Source organism: Ranitomeya variabilis, chromosome 5, assembly GCF_051348905.1.
Source record: "Ranitomeya variabilis isolate aRanVar5 chromosome 5, aRanVar5.hap1, whole genome shotgun sequence".
In the NCBI taxonomy this organism is placed as follows: Eukaryota; Metazoa; Chordata; class Amphibia; order Anura; family Dendrobatidae; genus Ranitomeya; species Ranitomeya variabilis.
Window position 1 is genome coordinate 175,605,897 of NC_135236.1, and position 23,308 is coordinate 175,629,204.

Sequence of the window (23,308 nt, forward strand, 5' to 3'; positions counted from 1 at the left end):
GTGTCCAAACTTTTGGTCTGTACTGTATGTATAGAATATTGTTCAGGAAGGATACTTGCTAGTACCGTGCATGCTAAGCAACTTGTGAAATGAAGTTCATGGCAAAACTAGAGACTTCAGACATGTCAAAAAATGGAAGTCCGAGCTTGCGATGCTGCCGCACTAATAAAATACTCTCTGTAGTGTAGTAATGTCACTTTTGCAAAAATGCCAGCCTATGTACAGTATTGTGCAAAATTTTTAGGCTGTTGTGCTGCAAATTAAGAGTGCGTTCACAAACTGAAGTGATATTGGTTTGTACCTATCAATTCACAAAATGTAAAGTCACTTAACAAAAGAGAAGTCTAAATCAGATCAATATTTGTTGGGAACAATATTTCCTTTCAAAAAAGCATCAATTCATCTAGTTATACTTGCACACAGTTTTTGAAGGAAATCAGCTTGGAGCTTGATCCAGAGATCGTAGAAAATTTCCCACATTTCTTTCAGCATTGAGGACACCATTAATCTTAACCAAATCCCCAATTCCATTGGCTAAAGTGCAGCCCCAAACCTGCAAGGACCCTCCAACATGCTTTACTGTTGCCTGCAGTCACTTATTATTATGCCACTCTCCAGCCCTTCGGTGAACAAGTTTACTTCTGTTACAGTCAAATATTTCACATTTTGACTCATGAGCCCAGAGCATTTCCTGACATTTTTTGAACCACGGTTCCTATGCTTTTGTGTATAATTGAGTTGCTTGGACTTTTTTCCATGTTAAAGTTTCCTATGAAGACAACTTCTGTCCAGACTTCTTCGAACAGTAGACTGGTATAGTTAGATCTTACAGGTTACTACAAGTTCTGAGCTGATGGCACTGCTGGACATCTTTCAATTTCAAAGGGAAGTAAGCAAGACGTGTCTTTCATCTACTGCACTGATTTCTTGGATGACGACTGCATCTACAGTTTTTAATTTTGACAATTTCTTGGTGCTTCTTAAAAGAAACTGAATAACATATTTTGAAACCTCAGTCTGCTTTGAAATATTTTACTAAGAGCGACTTTGCCGATGCAGTACAACTACCTGGTGTCTTGTTCCTGTGCGCAAGCTTACTAATGCATATTACCTGTGACCTCCTACACATCTGTTTCAGTTTCAGTCAATGTCTATGCTTCTCTCTAGACGTATAAACTTATGACAACCTTTGACACACTCAGTGCAGGGATGAATGTGTTGCATGGATTTAAGTCTTTCTATATATCAACTAAGGAATGTGCTCTTCAGACCTTGTGGAGCATCACAACCTGACCAGACCTCAATCACAGGACAATAAAACTTTTACACTCCTTATCTATGAACTGTTCCAATATTTACAGCTACAACTGTTTATCCCTGCTTCACGTCACCTATCTTATCTATTGCATTATGCATGTGCCCTGTTGTGTATAAATATGTGATTTTTCAGATGTTGTGCTAATCTATGCCTGATGAAGAGACCTGAGTAGTCTCGAAAGCATGCAATTTGTTACCATCTTTTCAGTTCACCATTAAAAGGTATCAACCACTGAGGATTCTCAAATCTTAATATTTTTCTATCTACTGGCTAACACAGTACAAAGATATATATCTTTCCTGTATTTAAAGATATGCCATTAATTTTTAAGGATGCTGTTGACATCTAGTGGTGCAAGGCCATAGAAATTCAGGGCCAAAAAGAATAATGAATATCATGTCATAATTAGCTCACTGTGCAGAATTGGAAATATTATATTCACCAGGCATATCTTTAAATAAGAACATTTCATCTCCAAAATGTCTCCATTCAGAAAATGCAACATAAAGCTGCCAACTTCGATGTAATTTTATTTTGAACCTTGCCATTAAAGAAACTCATTTTTTTCTCAAAGTATACTCAAAAACAAATATAAATAACACAAAAAGGTAAAACAATTTCTTTACATTAGTTATTTATTTATGGTATGTTGTTTAGCTACAGATTTGTAAAACCAAACTCCATTCCAGCAGTGTTTCTATATGCTACTTATCATGTCACCCTCACAAAAATCCAAGCCTCTGAGATACGTGGAGATGTTTGACAGGTTGTAGTCACTGGTTGAAAAAATAAATTTATCTAAAGAGCCAGTAATTAACTAGTTGCCTCTCTGTTATGAAGACCCAGCTAAAAAAGCCCCATATTGTATCTCAAATTCATGGACCAAAGACATGAATGAGTGGGCACTGAGGTTTATGAGAGTAACATTGCTTTATATAAGGATACAATGTATATTCAAAGAATGACAAAAGGAAAAATATCCATGCTACGTAATATATACTTCAGCGCACTGATGTTCGGCATTCCCATAAAAATGAATGGAGAAGCAGTGGTATGATCAACAACTGCTCCATTCACATGGGGCTCTTCAGAGTCTTGGTTCTCAGAAATTGTGTGTGTTCCAACAGCCTAACCCATCAGAAATCGATTCTGCATTATGGAGTTTTTACATCTTCTCTAAATTTCTAAACCTGAGTGAGCAGCTGTGAGTATTCAAAACAAAGACCCAGTAGATCTCCATAGATCTCTCTGGGAGAGGAAGCTTTAAGTATATGAAGATGTGGTGGGCACCTCTCCTCTTAGATTTTCTTTGCTTGCCCGAAGGGTTCCTTTAAAAGAATTTCCCTAAGCTAAAACCTCAGTGAAAATTGATTTACATCTTCTAAAATGAAATTTGTTTTTACGTACAGTATGTCAATGCTTACTATGGAAAAAACTATTCAGTTTGTGTATCAGGGACTGCTCCTAGTTTCAGATTATGTTCCTCCCAGTGACACATGCTAAATCTGAGGTCTGTGTCTCCAGGATGCCTCCACCAGCTCTCAAGTTTATCAGTACTGCTTTATTCCTCGACTGATTTTGATTACTACATTTTTGATAGATCACTCCTCACCTGATACTAAGGATTGTGTGATAATCCTCCCCTTCTGTCATGCAGAATATCTAAGGGTTCTGTCTTGGTTTCACGAACAGATGCACCCCTCTTTCCTAATGTCTTTTTCTTATGCAGATTCTCATAAACTACATACTGTGTGATCAGAAATCCCTGAAAACATGGTTGCATATCTCAAATTTCTACTCTGATCTGCCAAATGCATCCAATCCCACCATTTTGCTGCCATCACTAAACAAAAGTGAAGGGGACTAGCCAGAAAGGTAAAGGAGTTACAATATTTTGTGGATTGTAAGACCCATCCCAAATTTGTCCGGTGGAAAATAGGACATTTTTTTTTACATAAAATGGCGGTGAGTCTTTTAGTCCGTTTTAACATTAGCTTATCTGGGGGCCAGTAGAGTGGAGTGGAGTCACAGTCTCTGCTTCAGACAGTCATCGGCAGCAGGAGCGGGGCAATGCTGCGGTGCCTGGGCTCTGATAAGATGTCGTTAGCGGAGCCCAATCTTCCGTAGATTTCCCTGTGGTGGGCTTCGGGTGACTGCCCGCCTCCTGCGGCGCATGCTCAGGGTGAGCTCTTTTTTGATGCAATGCCGGAGGACATTTTCCCGAAGCTCATAACAGGGAAATCTACAAGAAAGGGGACTCCGCTTACTGGCGTCAACATCTTCTGAGAGCCCAGGCACAGCAGCATCGCCTCCCGTTGTCGGCTTCTTGAAGCAGCAACCCTGTCCACTGTGACCTTGCTCCACCACCGCCGCCCCTGGTAAGTTCACTTTGGATTAGAAGACGCACCCTATTTTCCTCTCCAATTTGGAGGAAAAAAGTGTGTGTCTTATAATCCAAATAATACAGTACATAAACTCTACAAAAACACAATTGTAGGACATCTTTAATGAAGATTATTTAGAGAGTTAGGCATCTAAAGGCAACTTATAATGTTCAGAAATACTATTTATCTGTGGATTTACAGGTAAGCTACATAAATAGCATTTAAATCATGTCTAGCCAGACTTAGGCTAGTTTCACACTAGCGTCGGGAACAACCCGTCGCTGTGCGTCGGGCCGACGTTCCCGACGCTAGGGTGGTCTCCGCCGCACAACGGGGGCAGCGGATGCATTTTTCCCACGCATCCGCTGCCCCATTGTGAGGTGCGGGGAAGTGCGGGGAGGTGGGGGCGGAGTTCCGGCCGCGCATGCGCGGTCGGAAAAAGTGGACCGTCGGGAGCAAAAAACTTTTTTTTCTCCCGACGGTCCGCTACCACACGCCCAAGCGTCGCAAAACGGACGCGACGTTTGGCAATGCGTCGCAAATGCGTCGCTAATGTTAGTCTATGACGAAAAAACGTATCCAGCAAGAACTTTTGCTGGATGCGTATTTTCGGCAAAACGACGCATTTGCGACGTATTGCAGTTAACGCTAGTGTGAAACTAGCCTTACTGGATCAGTGGCTACAGGGATAAAATTAAGATTTATTCTCTCTGCAGCCACAAGTTTTTAGTTATTGGGCTAATGCAGGGAGCTGTTACAGTCACTGCTCACCATACTGTGATCATTGCGGCAGTCTTTCCATAGCCCTGATTGACAGCCTGCTCTACACACATATGCTGCACACACATGCTGCAGAGCAGGCTGTCCATCAATGTGACAGGGAGTGACTATCACAGTATACTCAGGAGTGACTAGCCGCTTCATGCTACGCCCGATGACTGAAAACTAGCGGCTGCAGGGCAAATAGAAATGAAATTTCTCCCTGTAGCTACTGCTCCAGTAAGCTGGCTACATAACAGCCCTCTGCTATTGGTTGCAGGGAGAATAAAACTTTAATTTCTCCCCAGAGCTGCCGCTCTAGTAAACTACATGGGATTTAAACACTATTTACCTACAGATTACTCCTATATCTGCAGATAAATAGAATCTCTGGTCATAACGCTGCAGATCCGCAAAGTGATTTACAGTAAATGTAAATCAATAGGAAAAAAAAATGTTGTGCTAATGGTGTGGAAAATTCCGCATGGAAAACGCAGCGGATTGAAAGAAGGAGCATGTCACTTCTTTTGTGCGGATCTGCAGCGTTTCTGCACCCTTCCTTTATAGAAATCAGCAGGGATAAAAAACACATGAAGTCCGCACAAAATCCACAGCAAATCTGCAACAAAAACGCACAAAATCCGCATAAAAAATGCATCAAATCTGCAGCTGCGTTTTCTGCCAGGAGATGCAGATTTTGTGCAGAAAATTCTGCACCCAAATCTGCAACATGTGCACATAGCCTTGATGTTGGCGAGTCCAATGTTCTGTAGCCGCATGTGTTAAGAGTATATATTTTATCCCATAGGGAAAGGTTATTTTCTGTAAGGTTTTTATATGCTCATGCCTGATCATTAGACATCTGAATATCACTGTAGTGTTGACGTTCAACAAGTGAAACAACAATTCCATACTCTCTGGGATGGTATCAGATCTGTATTTATGACCACAGTTACCGAAACAAGATATTCCCATCATTTCACATGTCATTATACCATACTTGCCTCACTGCTTCTTTGCCATAATCATTTTTCTTCAATGCTACAGTATAAAAAAGACAGATAACAAATGGAAGAATACTGACAATGGTGGAGACTGACAACATTTCTATTCTAGGCTTAATATACCATCTAGTAGGTAATTCCCCTCAGGATTTTTGGAAACATATTCTTGTTGACCTGTCTGCAGCATTTAATGGCACAGGGGAAATTGCTTTAAGTTTTCTACTCCGTTGAGGACTGTCAGATTGTGGCAGGAATCGGTGAGGACATGTTCTTAAAAAGTCCAGAAATAAATAGTTTTTCTTCTTAAAAAGCAAGTTTATCATAAATAGCTTCTGTTCTGTTGGTAACGCATAATCTAGATGTTTAACTCCTTGAGTGCTAAAAGAGTCTGAAACACACTTTTCTCTTCGCAATAACTAAGCTTACAGGGTTATTTTGGTTTGTCCCAAATGCCGCAGCGGGCTTTTCCAGTGCTGGCTGTGCTCCAAGCTACAGAACTAAATGTGTTGCCCTTGAAAAAAGTACACACTGTTGATGAACCATCCAGCTCCAGTCCTTGGCTTGTGTGCAATGGGATCATTTGTCCCACATGGCTGATGTTAGCTGAATCGCAGACGATAAGTGGAAATTTCCATTGGGTCCATGCTGAGTGTGGGGTTGCTGCTGTTCGAATTGGGAGCTAGGGAATACATCAATGTCAAGGACATAGCTTGCATAAGTCCTACTTCTAGCCCCATGAACAGAGCTCCAAGAGACAGCTAGAAAAAAAGGCAGAATCATGGTTACATAGAGTGCAGAAAGTCAAATGTCAATCACATGCAAAATCCCAAAAATCTAAAGATTTGGTAGGTAGAAAAAGGCAATAAAAACACTTAATAATTATCACTATTTAGCTTTATGAACAAAAAAATATAGCCTGAAAAAAATGAAAAGAAAAGCAGGACACCAAATGCTCACAGAGTCAAAGATGATGGACCCTTTATTCACATGATGCGACATGTCAGCCTTGCTCTGTGAGGTTTTACCTCAGTATTTGTAAGCCAGAACCAGGAGTGGGTGATAAATACAGAAGTGGTGACTTGTTTCTATTATACTTTTGTTCCACTCCTGGTTTTGGCTTACAAATACTGAGGTAAAATACTGAACATGTGAATGTGACCAATGAGGCTGGCTTAGACACTGAAATAAACCAGAGGTAGAGCCCCCTTTAAACACAGCTTTGGTTTTAGGCGGATACAGGAAGATCTCTCCTTTGTTCAATCAAAGCTGGAAGTGGACCCAGGACCGATGCTTACATCTTGACATTGGGGAAACCATTGTATTGTAAGTATATTAGTAAGTTATATATACAGTCCTGGTCGAAAGTATTGGAACCTCTGAAATTGTTCCAGAAAATGAAGCATTTATCCCAGAAAATTATTGAAATTACACGTTTAGATACATACTGTACATGTTTATTTTCCTTGTCTGTATTGGAACAACACAAAAAAACTTAGAAAAAAAAAGGGAAATTGGATAAAATTTTAAAAAACAAAAACAAAAATGGGCAGGACAAAATTGTTGGCATCTTTCCAAAATTGTGGGTAAACAACTTTGTTTCAAGCATGTGATTCTCGTTCAAACTCACCTGTGGCAAGTAACAGGTGTGAGAAATATGAAAATCACACCTTAAATCAGTTAAATAGTGGAGAAGTTGACTCAATCTTTGCATTGTGTGTCTGTGTGTGTCAAACTAAGCATGGAGAACAGAAAGAGCAGAAGAGAACTGTATAAGTACTTGAGAACCATGGACATGGATGGCAGAGAAATTTTTGCTCTCTTGGGCACTGTGTGCCTTGACTGCGTGCAAGACATTAAGATTACCAAATCTGAAGATTACCATTGGGTCGCAATGTGTTAGAAAGATGGGTTGTGTCCTAGGTTATGTGTCTTCCAGCAGGACAATGATCCCAAACATACTTCAAGAATCACCCAGAAATGGATGGAAACAAAGCACTGGAGAGTTCAGAAAAGGCCAGCAATGAGTCTGGAAGTAAATTCCATTGAACAGCTGTGGAGACATCTTAAAATTGCTATTGCGAGAAGGCATCCTTCAAATATGAGAGACTTGGAGCAGTTTGTAAAGAAGAGTGGTCCAAAATTTCAGGTGTAAACTTGTTGATGGTTATAGGAAGCGATTGATTGAAGTTATTTATTCTTCGGGTGTGCAATCAAATATTAACCCCTTAGGCTAAGTTCACACTAGCGTTGTGCGCCGCTGCGTCGGCGACGCAACGCACAACGCACGCAAAAACGCGGCAAAACGCACGCAAAAACGCTGCGTTTTGCGACGCATGCGTCGGTTTTTGCCGAAAATCGGACGCAAGAAAAATGCAACTTGTTGCGTTTTCTTGGTCCGACGCTTGCGGCAAAAAAGACGCATGTGTGGCACAACGCAACAAAAAAAAACGCATGCGTCCCCCATGTTAAGTATAGGGGGCGCATGACGCATGCGTCGCCGCTGCGTCGCCGACGCAAACCCGACGCACATTAGCTTAACGCTAATGTGAACGTAGCCTTACTGACATCGGATGGGATAGTACGTCCGATGTCAGTATCCCCTACTTTGATGTGGGTTCTGTAGGTAAGCCCACCTCAAAGCTGGGACATGCAGCTATTTTGAACAGCTGACATGTGCTCGCAATAGCCGATGGTGGAATTGCGATCCGCCCGCAGCTATTAACTAGTTAAATGCCACTGTCAAACTCTGACAGCGCCATTTAACAAGCCCTTCCGGCCATCTGGCCGGAAATGCGCTCACCGGTAACCCGTGTCACATGATCGCGGGTCACCGGTGTGTCGGCATGACAACCAGAGGTCTCCTTGATACCTCTACTGTCATTGCTGCCGGATTGCTGTGAGCGCCACCCTGTGGTCGGCGCTCATAGCAAGTCTGCAATTCAGCTACATAAAGGCGATCTAAGCATAGCTTCTATGTAGCAGAACTGATCAAGTTGTGTCAGCTTCTGGCCTCCCATGGAGGCTATTGAAGCATGCCAAAAGTAAAAAAAAAATGTTTTTAAAAATATGAAAAAAAATAAAAAAAACATAAAAGTTCAAATCACCCCCCTTTTGCCCCATTCAAAATAAAACAATAAAAATAAAATCAAACATAGACTTATTTGGTATTGCCGCTTTCAGAATCGCCGAATCAATAAAAAAAAGGATTAACCTGATCACTAAACGGCGTAGCAAGAAAAAAATCAAAACGCCAGAATTATGTTTTTTTTGGTCGCCGCAATATTGCATTAAAATGCAATAACGGGTGATCAAAAGATCGTAACTGCACAAAATTGGTATAATTAAAAACATCAGCTCGGCACGCAAAAAGTAAGCCGTCACCCAATCCGAGATTACGAAAAGTGGAGACGCTACGGGTCTCGGAAAATGGCACAATTTTTTTTTTTTTTAGCAAACATTGGAATTTTTTTCACCATTTAGATAAAAAAGAACCTAGACATGTTTGGGGGTCTATGAACTCGTAATGACCTGGAGAATCATAATGGCAGGTCAGTTTTAGCATTTAGTGAACCTAGCAAAAAAGCCAAAACAAAAAACAAGTGTAGGATTGCACGGTTTTTGCAATTTCACCGCACTTTTTTTCCGTTTTCTGTTACACTACATGGTAAAACCAATGGTATTGTTCAAGAGAACAACTCTTCCGGCAAAAAATAAGCCATAACATGGCCATACTGATGGAAAAATAAAAAAGTTATGGCTCTAGAAATAAGGGGAACGAAAAACGAAAACACAAAACCAAAAAAGCTCCGATCATGAAGGAGTTAAGTGAAAGGTGCCAACAATTTTGTCCTGCCCATTTTATTTTTTTTATTGAAATTAGGTCCAATTTGACTTTTTTTCCTTTTTTGTGTTGTTCAAAACACACAAGCTCCTTCCCCACCTTCCTGTAGAATGGTAAACCTCCCCCGCAAAAAATAAAATAATAAAGGGGGGTCTCATGGCAAAATAGACCTGGAACAAAGCACTTTTTATTTAGATGTCTGTCAATTGTATTGGCCATCAGGCCGGGGTCAATTTAAGGCTAAACATTAGTGATGAGCGAGTGTACTCGTTGCTCGGGTTTTCCCGAGCACGCTCGGGTGACCTCTGAGTATTTGTTAGTGTTCGGAGATTTAGTTTTCATTGCATCAGCTGAATGATTTACAGCTATTAGCCAGGCTGAGTACATGCGGGGGTTGCCTGGTTGCTAGGGAATCCCCACATGTAATCAAGCAGGCTAGTAGCTGTAAATCATTCAGCTGTGGCGATGAAAACTTAATCTCTGAACACTAACAAATACTCGGAGACCACCCGAGCAACGAGTACACTAGCTCATCACTAGTCAACATGATAGATGTGGTTTTATTCAGAAGCAGTTCAAACTGGTTATGACCAGTTTCTTGGTGCCCATTTTAACGGTATCCTATTGGTGGAATTTAAAATTGGTGGGCAAAGATATTGTATATAAAGCCCACTTTGGGCATATTTTCTCTACACTGTATTTTGAAGAAAAGAAGATCCCTCCCTCTCACATTATTGCTAACTTTGTCGTTGTGATGTATTATTTGTGGGTAAGTCGCCCAGTCTATGAGTGGATTGGTTCTTCGTGGTTGAGTTATTGTTATTCTGTGAAGTAATTTCTTCATTATTTATTATTCAATATAAGTAACCCTGAATAAACATCACTGCCATTTCTTCCAAATGTTGTCTTTTTTTAATTAAAAATATGGATAGGTCTTGTTGTGTTGCCATCTAAAGGTACCGTCACACTAAGCGACGCTGCAGCGATACAGACAACGATGCCGATCGCTGCAGCGTCGCTGTTTGGTCGCTGGAGAGCTGTCACACAGACCACTCTCCAGCGACCAACGATGCCGAGGTCCCCGGGTAACCAGGGTAAACATCGGGTTGCTAAGCGAAGGGCCGCGCTTAGTAACCCGATGTTTACCCTGGTTACCAGCGTAAAATGTAAAAAAAAACAAACAGTACATACATACTTACATGCGTCCCCCGCAGTGCTTCCTGCACTGTGTGAGCGCCGGCAGTAGCAGGGCACAGCGGTGACGTCACCGCTGTGCTGTGCTTTCACTTTCTCTTTGCGGCGCTCAGTCAGTGTGGGAAGCGGACGGCGGGGGATGCGAATGTAAGTATGTACTGTTTGTTTTTTTTACATTTTACGCTGGTAACCAGGGTAAACATCGGGTTACTAAGCACGGCCCTGCGCTTAGTAACCCGATGTTTACCCTGGTTACCAGTGTAAAATATCGCTGGTATCGTTGCTTTTGCTGTCAAACACAACGATACACGGCGATCGGACGACCAAATAAAGTTCTGAACTTTATTCAGCGACCAGCGACATCACAGCAGGATCCTGATCGCTGCTGCCTGTCAAACTAAACGATATCGCTAGCCAGGACGCTGCAACGTCACGGATCGCTAGCGATATCGTTACAAAGTAGTTCCGTGTGAAGGTACCTTAAGGGTACTGTCACACAGTGGCACTTTGATCGCTCCGACGGCACGATCCGTGACGTTGCAGCGTCGCTTGATTATCGCTCCAGCGTCGTAGACTGCGGTCACACTTTGCAATGCACGACGCTGGAGCGATAATTTCATGACGTACTTGCGATGTAGAAGTCATACGGGACATTGGGAATATCGTGCACACCTTTGTTACACTCTGCGATCATGCCACCACAGCGGGACACTTGACGACGAAATAAAGTTCCAAACGATCTGCTACGACGTACGATTCTCAGCGGGGTCCCTGATCGCAGTAGCGTGTCAGACACAGCGATATCGTAACTATATCGCTGGAACGTCACGGATCGTGCCGTTGTAGCGACCAAAGTGCCACTGTGTGACAGTACCCTTACTTTAGTTTGGTTTCAACATTACTGCTCAAGTACAAGAAGAACATAAGTAAACACTTGAATGGTAAACACCCCTGTACCAGCAATCATGTCCACCAAACGTTTCCTGTAGTTGTGGAGCAATTTTGGACCATTCTTTCCTGCAAATGTGTTTCATTACATCAATATTTCTGGGAATCCTTGCAGGCACAACCTACTTCAGGTCATGCCACAGCACTTGATATGGTCAGAACTCTGACTTCCAAAGTACATCTTTTTCCAAATATTCTTCAATTGATTTACTTGGATACTTTGGGTCATTGGCTTATTTAATCACCTAATGTCTCTTCAGCTTAAGGTCATGGATTGCTGTCCTGGCATTCTGTTGTAAAATGTTATGATGCCCCTTTTTCATGTATTAACCCCTAAATGATCACAATACTAGAAGGTTCTGAGGCTGCAAAGTAGGCCCAAACTATGATGCTTCCTCCACCATGCTTCACAGTTAATACCCTACTGAGGGGAAGCAGACAGTAGGGGGCTGATGTTATTATTCTGGGAAGAGGCCAATATCCATGAAGCTTCCTATCTTATTAAAGGGAACCTGTCAGCAGGATTGTGCACAGTAACCTACCCACAGTGTTAGGTCGGCGCCGTTATACTGATTACAATGATACCTTGGTTGATGAAATCCTTTTCGTGCTTGTTGTTTAATCTTTATTTTCAGTTTTGAGTTAATGATATGCCCATGCGCCGGGGCGGCCTGTGGAGGTCTTCATGTGATGCTCTGATTAGGTATTCATCACTATGGCTTCTGACAGGTCACGGATCCCTCACTGGCCTGCTCCCCATTTAATATATATATTTTAATAGGTTCAATAACTTTTTTCTTCTGTGGCTCTTTACTCAATGTGCACATTAAAAGACGTGAAAAGTAAAAGTGTAGATCCCTTCATATATCTCAGGATCCACTTGCAAGGACATTGGCACAATACGACCGTCGTTCAGAAAACTTTTACTGATCTGCGGTCGTTTAGTAACCGATTTACACCAGCAGACAAAAGTAAACAAGCTTTTTCAATAGAGCTCATTGACAATTATCTTGCGGTGTAAATGCTACAGTGAAACAAAATGACTCATTTATAGGTTTTCCACTTACAACCAGTGGGTGAAAATCATTAAAACTCAGATTACCTTTCCTTGACTTGTGGAGCAATTAAATCCAAGATTCTTTGCTTCCAGTCCACAGTCAAATCCTTTTCGGTGTAAAATTAGTGCAGTGTCAAGAGAAGGTATTCCATCATCCTGCAAAACATCAGAGAATCTCACAGACTATGCTTTAAAGTATATTTACATGTCAATGAGTACTTGCAATAAACAGATTAAATAGTTTGACTTTGCAATTATTAATCCATGTAATAAAAGCCAATAAATAGGCAGAGAAAATATAGTCACCTCAGCTTGCAGTGTTCTCAGATTAAGGATGTGAATGTCACATGGTAGAGTGGCAGAAAGTGGCATGAAGGATTTTAGTGCTGGACCTCCGCTTTTTTCATTAGTCACGGGCATCACTAAGACTTCATTGTTTAGATGCATGGACGTCATGTGACTGAGGAGTGACGGAAAGCTAACTGGATGGTTTTCTGGACTCTGGAAAAAAATACAATAGTTGGCAGTAACAAATATGTTCTCTCATTTCTACACTATGCTTTATGTGAATGAATAATTATTTTTGAAAGGATTACCAGATACAGGTGACACTCAGGAAAGGGCACATGGGTTAAATACATAGGAAAACATTATATAACATGAAGTGCCTCAATAAGCAAATCGCTAATATACAGAAATATATATTATTAAAATAACTCAAGACCAATCTTGCCTTGCGCAGGCGTGTACTCCGGAGGACAGAGAATGAACTTCAATCCAATATTGCGGCCAGCATGCAGCCAGCGGGTAAGGAAAGGGTGAATCAAACACCCGAAAACCCCGCCCCTATGACCCAAAACTGGTCCCGCCAAATTCAGGTGACAGGTTCCCTTTAAAGTCTGACTTGCAAATTTGATCTAAGTAGTCTTAGGCACCCCTTCACACGTATGTGTTTCCGAAATGTGTGGCGTCCGTTTTCACACATACTGGAGACACATACAAACGCATACCCATTATAATCTATGGTGCTGCTTACATGTCCGTGTGAACCACACAGAGACATGTCTGTTATTTACTATCAACACGGATCACATAGACCCATACAAGTCTATGAAAATGTACTGCATATGGATGACATCCGTGTGCCGTCCGTGTGACATGCGCCGGAAATACAAAGCATTCAAGAAATTACAGATTTTTAAGCGATGTTCAAAGATGATAGATAGATAGATAGATAGATAGATAGATAGATAGATAGATAGATAGAGACCTCAGAATAATATCATGCCTAGGTACAGCCAGCTCATGTAACACATATACATCCAAAAAAGGAGAAAGAGCTATAGCTTTAAAAGTATGAATACTTTATTTGAATCAATAATAAAAACATGAATGAAAAAAGAAACAAAAGAACAACAAGAGATTGTTCTGTGTGTGTGGAGACACTGTGCACACTATAAACGGACCAGCCTATGGAGGATAAAGTGTTGGGGGTTCTAATAATAAAGATCAAATGCGTTGATAATTATTACAAAAAATGTGATAAGTAAGGAGCAAGTGCAACTTCAATAGAAATAAAGGGTTAAATAACCTAAGTATATAGAGTCCCCAAAGAAAATAATGGTAAAATTGCTCAGTGGCATGGGCACATTACCTCCGTAGGTGTGGACCGGTTCCCCGACGCGCGTTTCGCGTGTAGCTTTATCGAGGGGTGAGTATTATCAAAATTCAATAACGCTTCTTGACTAAGAGGAGTTTAAGAACTCCATGGTCAGTATGTTTTCAGTTGTGTCATGTTTGAAGGTTGCCTTTTCCAGACAGCATGTTTCAGCTCTTTTCAAATATGCTCATTAGGATTTAGGTCAGGGCTCATAGAAGGCCACATCAGAATAGTCCAATGCTTTTCACTTGTTGAGGAGAGCCATAAGATCAAATACTTAATTAACCTCAAGACATAAGAGATTGAGAGAAGTGACCCATAACGTGTATTGTTTAACCTTACATAAGTTTTCCCAGATCAAAGTGAGACACTAAAGATGGCTGCCATTTCCTGTATCAGCATGCCATGTGCTGGTATCCAAGATGACGCCCACCCTGATGACCTCATGGATCCACCCTGTCATGAATCCCCAATGGCTAGGGATAGCACAGGACAAGCAAAGTATAACAAATATCGGACGAGCTCTAGGGTGATGGAACCTGGGCTGACCGCTGCCCTACGCCTGACAAACGCAACTAGAGATAGCCAGGGAGCGTTCCTACGTTGGTTCTAGACGCCACGCACCAGCCTAAGAGCTAACTAGTACTGCAGAGAAAACAAGACCTCACTTGCCTCCAGAGGAATTAACCCCAAAGGTATAGTTGCCCCCCACATGTATTGACGGTGAAATGAGAGGAAGGCACACACATAGAGATGATGTATATAGCTTTAGCAAATAGAGGCCCGCTGAAAACTAGAAAGCAGAATGATACAAAAGGGGACTGAGCGGTCAGCAAAAAACCCTAATAAAAAAAAAACCATCCTGAGATTACAAGAACCCATGTGCCAACTCATGGCACATGGGGAGAACCTCAGTCCACTAGAGCAACCAGCTAGCATAGAGACATTCTAAGCAAGCTGGACAAAAAACCAAACAACTGAAAATCAGCACTTAGCTTATCCTGAAAGATCTGGGAGCAGGTAGGCAGGAACCAAACAGAGCACATCTGAACACATTGATAGCCGGCAAGGGAAATGACAGAAAGGCCAGGTAAAATAGGAAACACCCAGCCACTGATGGACAGGTGGAAACCAAAGGCCGCAACCCACCAAAGTCACCCAGTACCAGCAGTAACCACCAGAGGGAGCCCACCAACAGAATCCACAACAGTACCCCCCCCTTGAGGAGGGGTCACCGAACCCTCACGAGAACCCCCAGGGCGATCAGGGTGAGCTCTATGGAAGGCGCGGACCAAATCAGTCGCGTGAACATCGGAGGCGACCACCCAGGAATTATCCTCCTGACCATAACCCTTCCACTTAACCAAATACTGGAGTTTGCGTCTGGAAACACGAGAATCCAAGATCTTTTCAACAACATACTCCAATTCTCCCTCCACCAGCACCGGAGCAGGAGGCTCGACCGAAGGAACAACGGGCACCTCATACCTCCGCAACAACAACCGATGGAACACATTATGAATAGCAAACGATGCTGGGAGATCCAAACGAAAAGATACAGGGTTAAGAATCTCCGAGATCCTATAAGGACCGATGAACCGAGGCTTGAACTTAGGAGAAGAGACCTTCATAGGGACAAAACGAGAAGACAACCACACCAAGTCCCCAACAAGAAGTCGGGGACCCATGCGGCGACGGCGATTAGCAAACTGCTGAGTCTTCTCCTGAGATAACTTCAAATTGTCCACCACCTGATTCCAAATCTGATGTAGCCTGTCCACCACCACGTCCACTCCAGGACAATCCGAAGATTCCCCCTGACCAGAGGAAAAACGAGGATGAAACCCCGAATTACAAAAAAAAGGAGAGACGTGGCAGAACTAGCCCGATTATTAAGAGCAAATTCGGCCAGTGGCAAAAAAGCAACCCAGTCGTCCTGATCAGCAGAAACAAAACACCTCAAATAAGTTTCCAAGGTCTGATTAGTTCGCTCCGTCTGGCCATTCGTCTGAGGATGGAATGCAGACGAGAAAGACAAATCAATGCCCATCTTGGCACAAAACGTCCGCCAAAATCTAGACACAAACTGGGATCCCCTGTCAGAAACGATATTCTCTGGAATCCCATGCAAACGAACCACGTTCTGAAAAAACAAAGGAACCAACTCAGAGGAGGAGGGTAACTTAGGCAAGGGCACCAAATGAACCATCTTAGAAAAGCGGTCACACACAACCCAGATAACGGACATTTTCTGTGAAACCGGGAGATCAGAAATAAAATCCATGGAAATGTGCGTCCAAGGCCTCTTCGGGATGGGCAAAGATAACAACAACCCACTAGCCCGTGAACAGCAAGGCTTAGCTCGAGCACACACTTCACAAGACTGCACAAAGGTACGCACATCCCTAGACAAGGAAGGCCACCAAAAAGACCTGGCCACCAAGTCTCTAGTACCAAATATTCCAGGATGACCAGCCAACACAGAAGAATGGACCTCGGAGATGACTCTACTGGTCCAATCATCCGGAACAAACAGTCTTTCTGGTGGACATCGATCCGGTTTATCCACCTGAAACTCCTGCAATGCGCGTCGCAAGTCTGGGGATACGGCGGACAATATTACCCCATCCCTAAGGATACCAGCAGGCCCAGTGTCTCCAGGAGAATCAGGCACAAAACTCCTGGAAAGAGCATCTGCCTTCACATTCTTTGAACCTGGCAGGTATGAAACCACGAAATTGAAACGAGAAAAAAATAATGACCAACGAGCCTGTCTAGGATTCAAACGCCTGGCAGACTCAAGGTAAATGAGATTCTTGTGATCAGTCAAGACCACCACGCGATGTTTAGCACCCTCAAGCCAATGACGCCACTCCTCAAATGCCCACTTCATGGCCAAAAGCTCCCGATTACCCACATCATAATTGCGCTCGGCGGGCGAGAATTTTCTAGAGAAGAAAGAACATGGCTTCGTCACTGAGCCATTAGAACTTCTCTGTGACAAAACCGCCCCCGCTCCAATCTCGGAAGCATCAACCTCCACCTGAAAAGGAAGTGAAACATCTGGTTGACACAACACAGGAGCAGAAGAAAACCGGCGCTTAAGTTCCCGAAAAGCCTCCACGGCCGCAGGAGACCAATCAGCAACATCAGCACCCTTTTTAGTCAAATCAGTCAAAGGTTTAACAATACTGGAAAAATTAGCAATGAACCGACGATAAAAATTAGCAAACCCCAAGAACTTCTGAAGGCTCTTAACAGATGTAGGTTGTGTCCAGTCACAAATAGCCTGAACCTTAACGGGATCCATCTCAATAGTAGAAGGAGAAAAAATGTACCCCAAAAAAGAAATCTTCTGGACTCCGAAGAGACACTTTGAGCCCTTCACAAACAGAGAATTGGCCCGCAAAACCTGAAACACCTTCCTGACCTGTAGAACATGAGACTCCCAGTCATCAGAAAACACCAAAATATCATCCAAATACACAATCATAAACTTATCCAGATATTCACGGAAAATATTGTGCATAAAGGACTGAAAGACTGACGGAGCATTGGAGAGTCCAAAAGGCATTACCAAATACTCAAAATGGCCCTCAGGCGTATTAAATGCGGTTTTCCACTCATCACCCTGTTTTATCCGCACCAGATTATACGCACCACGAAGATCTATTTTAGTGAACCACCTAGCCCCCTTAATGCGAGCAAACAAATCAGTAAATAATGGCAATGGATACTGGTATTTGACTGTAATCTTATTCAGAAGGCGATAATCTATACAAGGCCTCAGGGAACCATCTTTTTTTGCCACGAAAAAAAAACCTGCTCCCAGAGGGGACGAAGATGGACGAATATGTCCCTTTTCCAAGGACTCCTTAATATAATTCCGCATAGCAGTATGCTCTGGCAGTGACAGATTAAATAAACGACCCTTAGGGAACTTACTGCCAGGAATCAATTCTATAGCACAGTCACACTCTCTATGAGGAGGGAGCGAATTGAGCTTAGGCTCCTCAAAAACATCCTTATAATCTGACAAAAACGCAGGGATCTCCGAAGGAGTCGATGAAGCGATAGAAATCGGAGGTGCATCATCATGAACCCCCTGACATCCCCAGCTTAGCACAGACATTGTTTTCCAGTCCAGGACAGGATTATGAGTTTGTAACCATGGCAGACCAAGCACTAGTACATCATGTAAATTATACAGTACAAGGAAGCGAATCACCTCCTGATGAACGGGAGTCATGCGCATGGTCACTTGTGTCCAATACTGCGGTTTATTCATAGCCAATGGTGTAGAATCAATTCCCTTCAGAGGAATAGGAACTTCCAGAGGCTCTAGACTAAAACCGCAGCGTTTAGCAAATGACCAATCCATAAGACTCAGGGCAGCGCCTGAATCCACATAGGCATCGACGGAAATGGAAGACAGTGAAAAAATCAGAGTCACAGACAAAATGAACTTAGACTGCAGAGTATCAATGGCAAAAGATTTATCAACCCTTTTTGTGCGTTTAGAGCATGCTGATATAACATGAGCTGAATCACCACAATAAAAACACAAACCATTTTTCCGCCTATAATTTTGCCGTTCACTTCTGGACCGAATTCTATCACATTGCATAGTCTCAGGTGCCTGTTCAGAAGACACCGCCAACTGGTGCACGGGTTTGCGCTCCCGTAAACGCCGATCAATCTGAATGGCCATAGCCATAGACTCATTCAGACCTGTAGGCGCAGGGAACCCCACCATAACATCCTTAATGGCCTCAGAAAGACCATTTCTGAAGTTTGCAGCCAGGGCGCACTCATTCCACTGAGTAAGCACCGACCATTTCCGAAATTTCTGACAATATATTTCCGCTTCATCATGCCCCTGAGAGAGGGCTAATAAAGCCTTTTCAGCCTGAATCTCTAGGTTAGGTTCCTCATAGAGCAATCCCAATGCCAGAAAAAACGCATCCACACTGAGCAACGCAGGATCCCCTGGTGCCAATGCAAATGCCCAATTCTGAGGGTCGCCCCGTAGGAACGATATAACAATCTTGACCTGTTGAGCAGGGTCTCCAGAGGAGCGAGATTTCAAAGAGAGAAACAATTTACAATTGTTCCTAAAATTCAGGAAGGTAGATCTATCTCCAGAAAAAAACTCTGGAATAGGAATTCTAGGTTCAGACATGGGAGTGTGAACAACGAAATCCTGTATGTTTTGAACCTTTGCCGCGAGATTACTCAGGCTGGAAGCCAAACTCTGGACATCCATGATAAACAGCTAAGATCAGAGCCATTCAAGGGTTAAGAGGAGGTAAGAAGCAGCTAGACAGCAATTAAGGGCTAGGCAGCAAAACTCTGAAGGAAAAAAAAAAAAAAAAAAAATTTCCTTGAACACTTCTTTTCCTCCTGCTTCAGCCCAAACAATTAACACTTTGTGGGCCGGCTATACTGTCATGAATCCCCAATGGCTAGGGATAGCACAGGACAAGCAAAGTATAACAAATATCGGACGAGCTCTAGGGTGATGGAACCTGGGCTGACCGCTGCCCTACGCCTGACAAACGCAACTAGAGATAGCCAGGGAGCGTTCCTACGTTGGTTCTAGACGCCACGCACCAGCCTAAGAGCTAACTAGTACTGCAGAGAAAACAAGACCTCACTTGCCTCCAGAGGAATTAACCCCAAAGGTATAGTTGCCCCCCACATGTATTGACGGTGAAATGAGAGGAAGGCACACACATAGAGATGATGTATATAGCTTTAGCAAATAGAGGCCCGCTGAAAACTAGAAAGCAGAATGATACAAAAGGGGACTGAGCGGTCAGCAAAAAACCCTAATCAAAAAAAAACCATCCTGAGATTACAAGAACCCATGTGCCAACTCATGGCACATGGGGAGAACCTCAGTCCACTAGAGCAACCAGCTAGCATAGAGACATTCTAAGCAAGCTGGACAAAAAACCAAACAACTGAAAATCAGCACTTAGCTTATCCTGAAAGATCTGGGAGCAGGTAGGCAGGAACCAAACAGAGCACATCTGAACACATTGATAGCCGGCAAGGGAAATGACAGAAAGGCCAGGTAAAATAGGAAACACCCAGCCACTGATGGACAGGTGGAAACCAAAGGCCGCAACCCACCAAAGTCACCCAGTACCAGCAGTAACCACCAGAGGGAGCCCACCAACAGAATCCACAACACCACCCACAGTGACGCCCACCCTGATGACCTCATGGACCAACCCACCCCGATGACCTCATGGATCCGCCCATGGACTTGCTCATTGCCCAACCCACTAACCAATGGAATACATCCGATCACTCCCATTTTAGAGCCCCCTTACAGGAAATATATAAACTTGTGTCTGACTAAATAAAAGCCCCCTTAGAGCTGAGCCATAGATTGATCAAGGAGAGTTTACATCTGACTGTGTGTTGTCATATGTTTATTTCTTTGGTGCGCACCTGATCAATATCTATTAGGCCAGGAGAAGGCAACTAGAGAGTGAACATTTTATTAATTGTTCAACCTAACACACTTAGCCATTCTTGAGTGTTTTTAGCTGTGTGTTTAGTGTCATTATCCTGTTGCAAGACCCATGGCCTGCGACTAAAACCAAGATTTCTAACACTTCCCTCTAGAATTCCTTGATAGTCTTGAGATTTCATTGTACCCTGCACAGATTCTAGACACTCTGTGCTAAATGCAGCAAAGAAGACCCAGAAAATAACAGAGCCTCCTCCATGTTTCACAGTAGGGACATTGTTCTTTTCTTGATACGCTTCATTTTTCCGTCTGTGAACATAGAGGTGATGTGCCTTGCCAAAAAGTTCCTTTTTATCTCATCTGTCCATAGGACATTCTCCTAAAAGCTTTGTGGCTTGTCAACATGTAGTTTGGCAAATTCCAGTCTGTCTTCTTTATAATTTTTTGTCAACAATTGTGACTTCCTTGGTTGTCTGCCATGAAGTCCACTTTGACTCGATGGATGGTGCGATCTGAAACTGATGTTCGTTTAGCATGAAGTTCACCTTTAATCTGTCTGGAAGTTTTTCTGGGCTCTTTTGTTACCATGCGTATTATCCATCTCTTTGATTTGTCATCAATTTTCCACCTACAGCCACGTCTACAGTCCCATGGATCTTAAATTTCTGAATAATATGTGCAACTGTAGTCACAGGATCATCAAGCTGCTTGGAGATGGTCTTATAACTTTTACCTTTAACATGTTTGTCTATAATTTTCTTTCTAATCTCCAGAGACAACTCTTTCCTTCGCTTCCTCTGGTCCATGTTGAGTGTGATACACACCATGTCACTAAACAACACAGTGAGTATCTGTAGCCCTATATACAGGCCCACTCACTGATTCCAAGATTGTAGACACCTGTGATGCTAATTAGTGGACACACCTTGATTTAACATGTCCCTTTTGTCACATTATTTTCAGGGGTACCATAATTTCTGTCCAGGCCTATTTCATGAGTTTTATTTAATTTTTTTAAATCTGTGAAAGCATGGTTGAAAACCAATGTCTGACTTTCATTTGTTCATTTTCATAGATCTTTTTTTATTATTGCTTTCGTCTGATTCAAGTTATTTCTGTGACAATTGTGGGTTTTTCATCATTAAACGAGGAGTACCAACACTTTTGAGCACGTGTGTAGATAGATAAATAAATAGATAGATAGATACTAGGTGATGTCAGTAATGTTACCGCTCTTCACAATCGCTGGGTCATGCAGAGGCCAGCGCGAGACCCGGAATGTCTGAAGAGCAGTAATGTTACTGACGTCACTGCTCTTCAGTCACTGGGTCTCGCTCTATGGGACCCGGAAGTGGCTGTAAGCAAAGGCTATGGAGTGTCAGAACGAGGATCTGTAGCCTTGGTCATTGCAATCGGTGGACTACGTTGGACCACAGTGTTTTGTTTTTTTCTTAACAATGTGGTGAAAGAGGGAAAGTATCGGGGGGTGGGTATTAATTCAAATGAAGTATTTTTCTTTTCATTATTTCTGGGTTAGTAATGGGGGTGTCTGATAGACAGGCATTGATGCCAGCTGTGTTTTTAGAACAGCTGACATCAACCCAGAGCACCATTACCACAAATGCCAACGCACCAGGGCATTTGGGAACAGCCAAAGCGAAGTGCCAGATTTGGAGCATTTAATGGATATGTCACTTCTGGGACGGCTGCGGGCTGGTATTTTTAGGCTGGTAAGGGCCCAATAACCATGGACCTTCCCAGCCTGATAATATCAGCACTTAGTTGTCTGATTTACCTTTGCTGGTTTAAAAAAGATAGGGTATACCCCACCTAATGTTTTACATTTAATTAATTATTAATTTATGTGGCTTAATAGAAAGCTCTACTATTATCTATCTAATTATCTATCTATTATATTTATACATCTTCAACACATAAAAATCAGTTATTTCTTGAATAAATTATACTTTGGTTCGTGTCACATGGAGAGCACACAAGTACACAGATGTTGAAAAAGAAGCACATGGATGGTCAAAATGGAACATCCCATACAGATGTGTTTTTATACTCATGTGTGACAGGGCCTTGTGGATCATATGTACATGCATATGGCACCAAATAACCTTAGGGTAGCATAAACCTGTATTCTATTCATAAACTATAAGCTCAAGTTTCATACTGCAACACACAGACTATTTATTCTGGAATTTTTGTTGAATCCACCAAAAACAAAATGTCATGGTCTGCTAAGTTTCTGGGATTAGGTGGTTTTAGGGTTAACCTGGATGGCCTCACTCTGGGAGGCTTCTTATAGCCTCATTGTGGGGCCATTCCCTGTCGCTTATACTCTGACCCATGGCCGAGTGTGTTTGACCCTGTTGTACTTTGTGCCTGTGCTACATTACGTCTGTCTGGTTCTGATTTGGCTGTGTCCCTGTTACGAGTTTTGACTGTCCCTTTTGTACTACGCTGACCTCTCTGTGTATGACCTCTTGGCTACATCCTGACTACCCTCTACCTGTTTCTCTTGTACTACGCTGCCCTCTCTGTGTATGACCCCTTGGCCACGTCCTGACTATCCGTTCTGTCTAATCCCTTGGTAACTCTGTCCCGTAGTTACCTTTCTAGGAGTTTTCCTTCAGCTCCTAGCTCTCTGGAT

General features: G+C 42.6%; 1 protein-coding gene across 1 annotated transcript in view; it reads right to left on the bottom strand.

Annotated features, from left to right (window-relative positions):
* Nucleotides 1-1,935: 1,935 nt before the first annotated feature.
* MAN2A2 (mannosidase alpha class 2A member 2) overlaps nt 1,936-23,308 on the bottom strand; it is a 206,699-nt gene continuing 185,326 nt past the window's right edge. Inside the window, exons 21-24 of the mRNA XM_077263559.1 lie at nt 12,812-13,006; nt 12,551-12,661; nt 4,372-6,223; nt 1,936-3,949 (exon numbers count right to left, since the gene is read on the bottom strand). Of these exons, the coding sequence (XP_077119674.1) occupies nt 6,065-6,223; nt 12,551-12,661; nt 12,812-13,006 (465 nt within the window). The 3' untranslated portion in view covers nt 1,936-3,949; nt 4,372-6,064. The remainder of the gene's footprint in view (nt 3,950-4,371; nt 6,224-12,550; nt 12,662-12,811; nt 13,007-23,308) is intronic.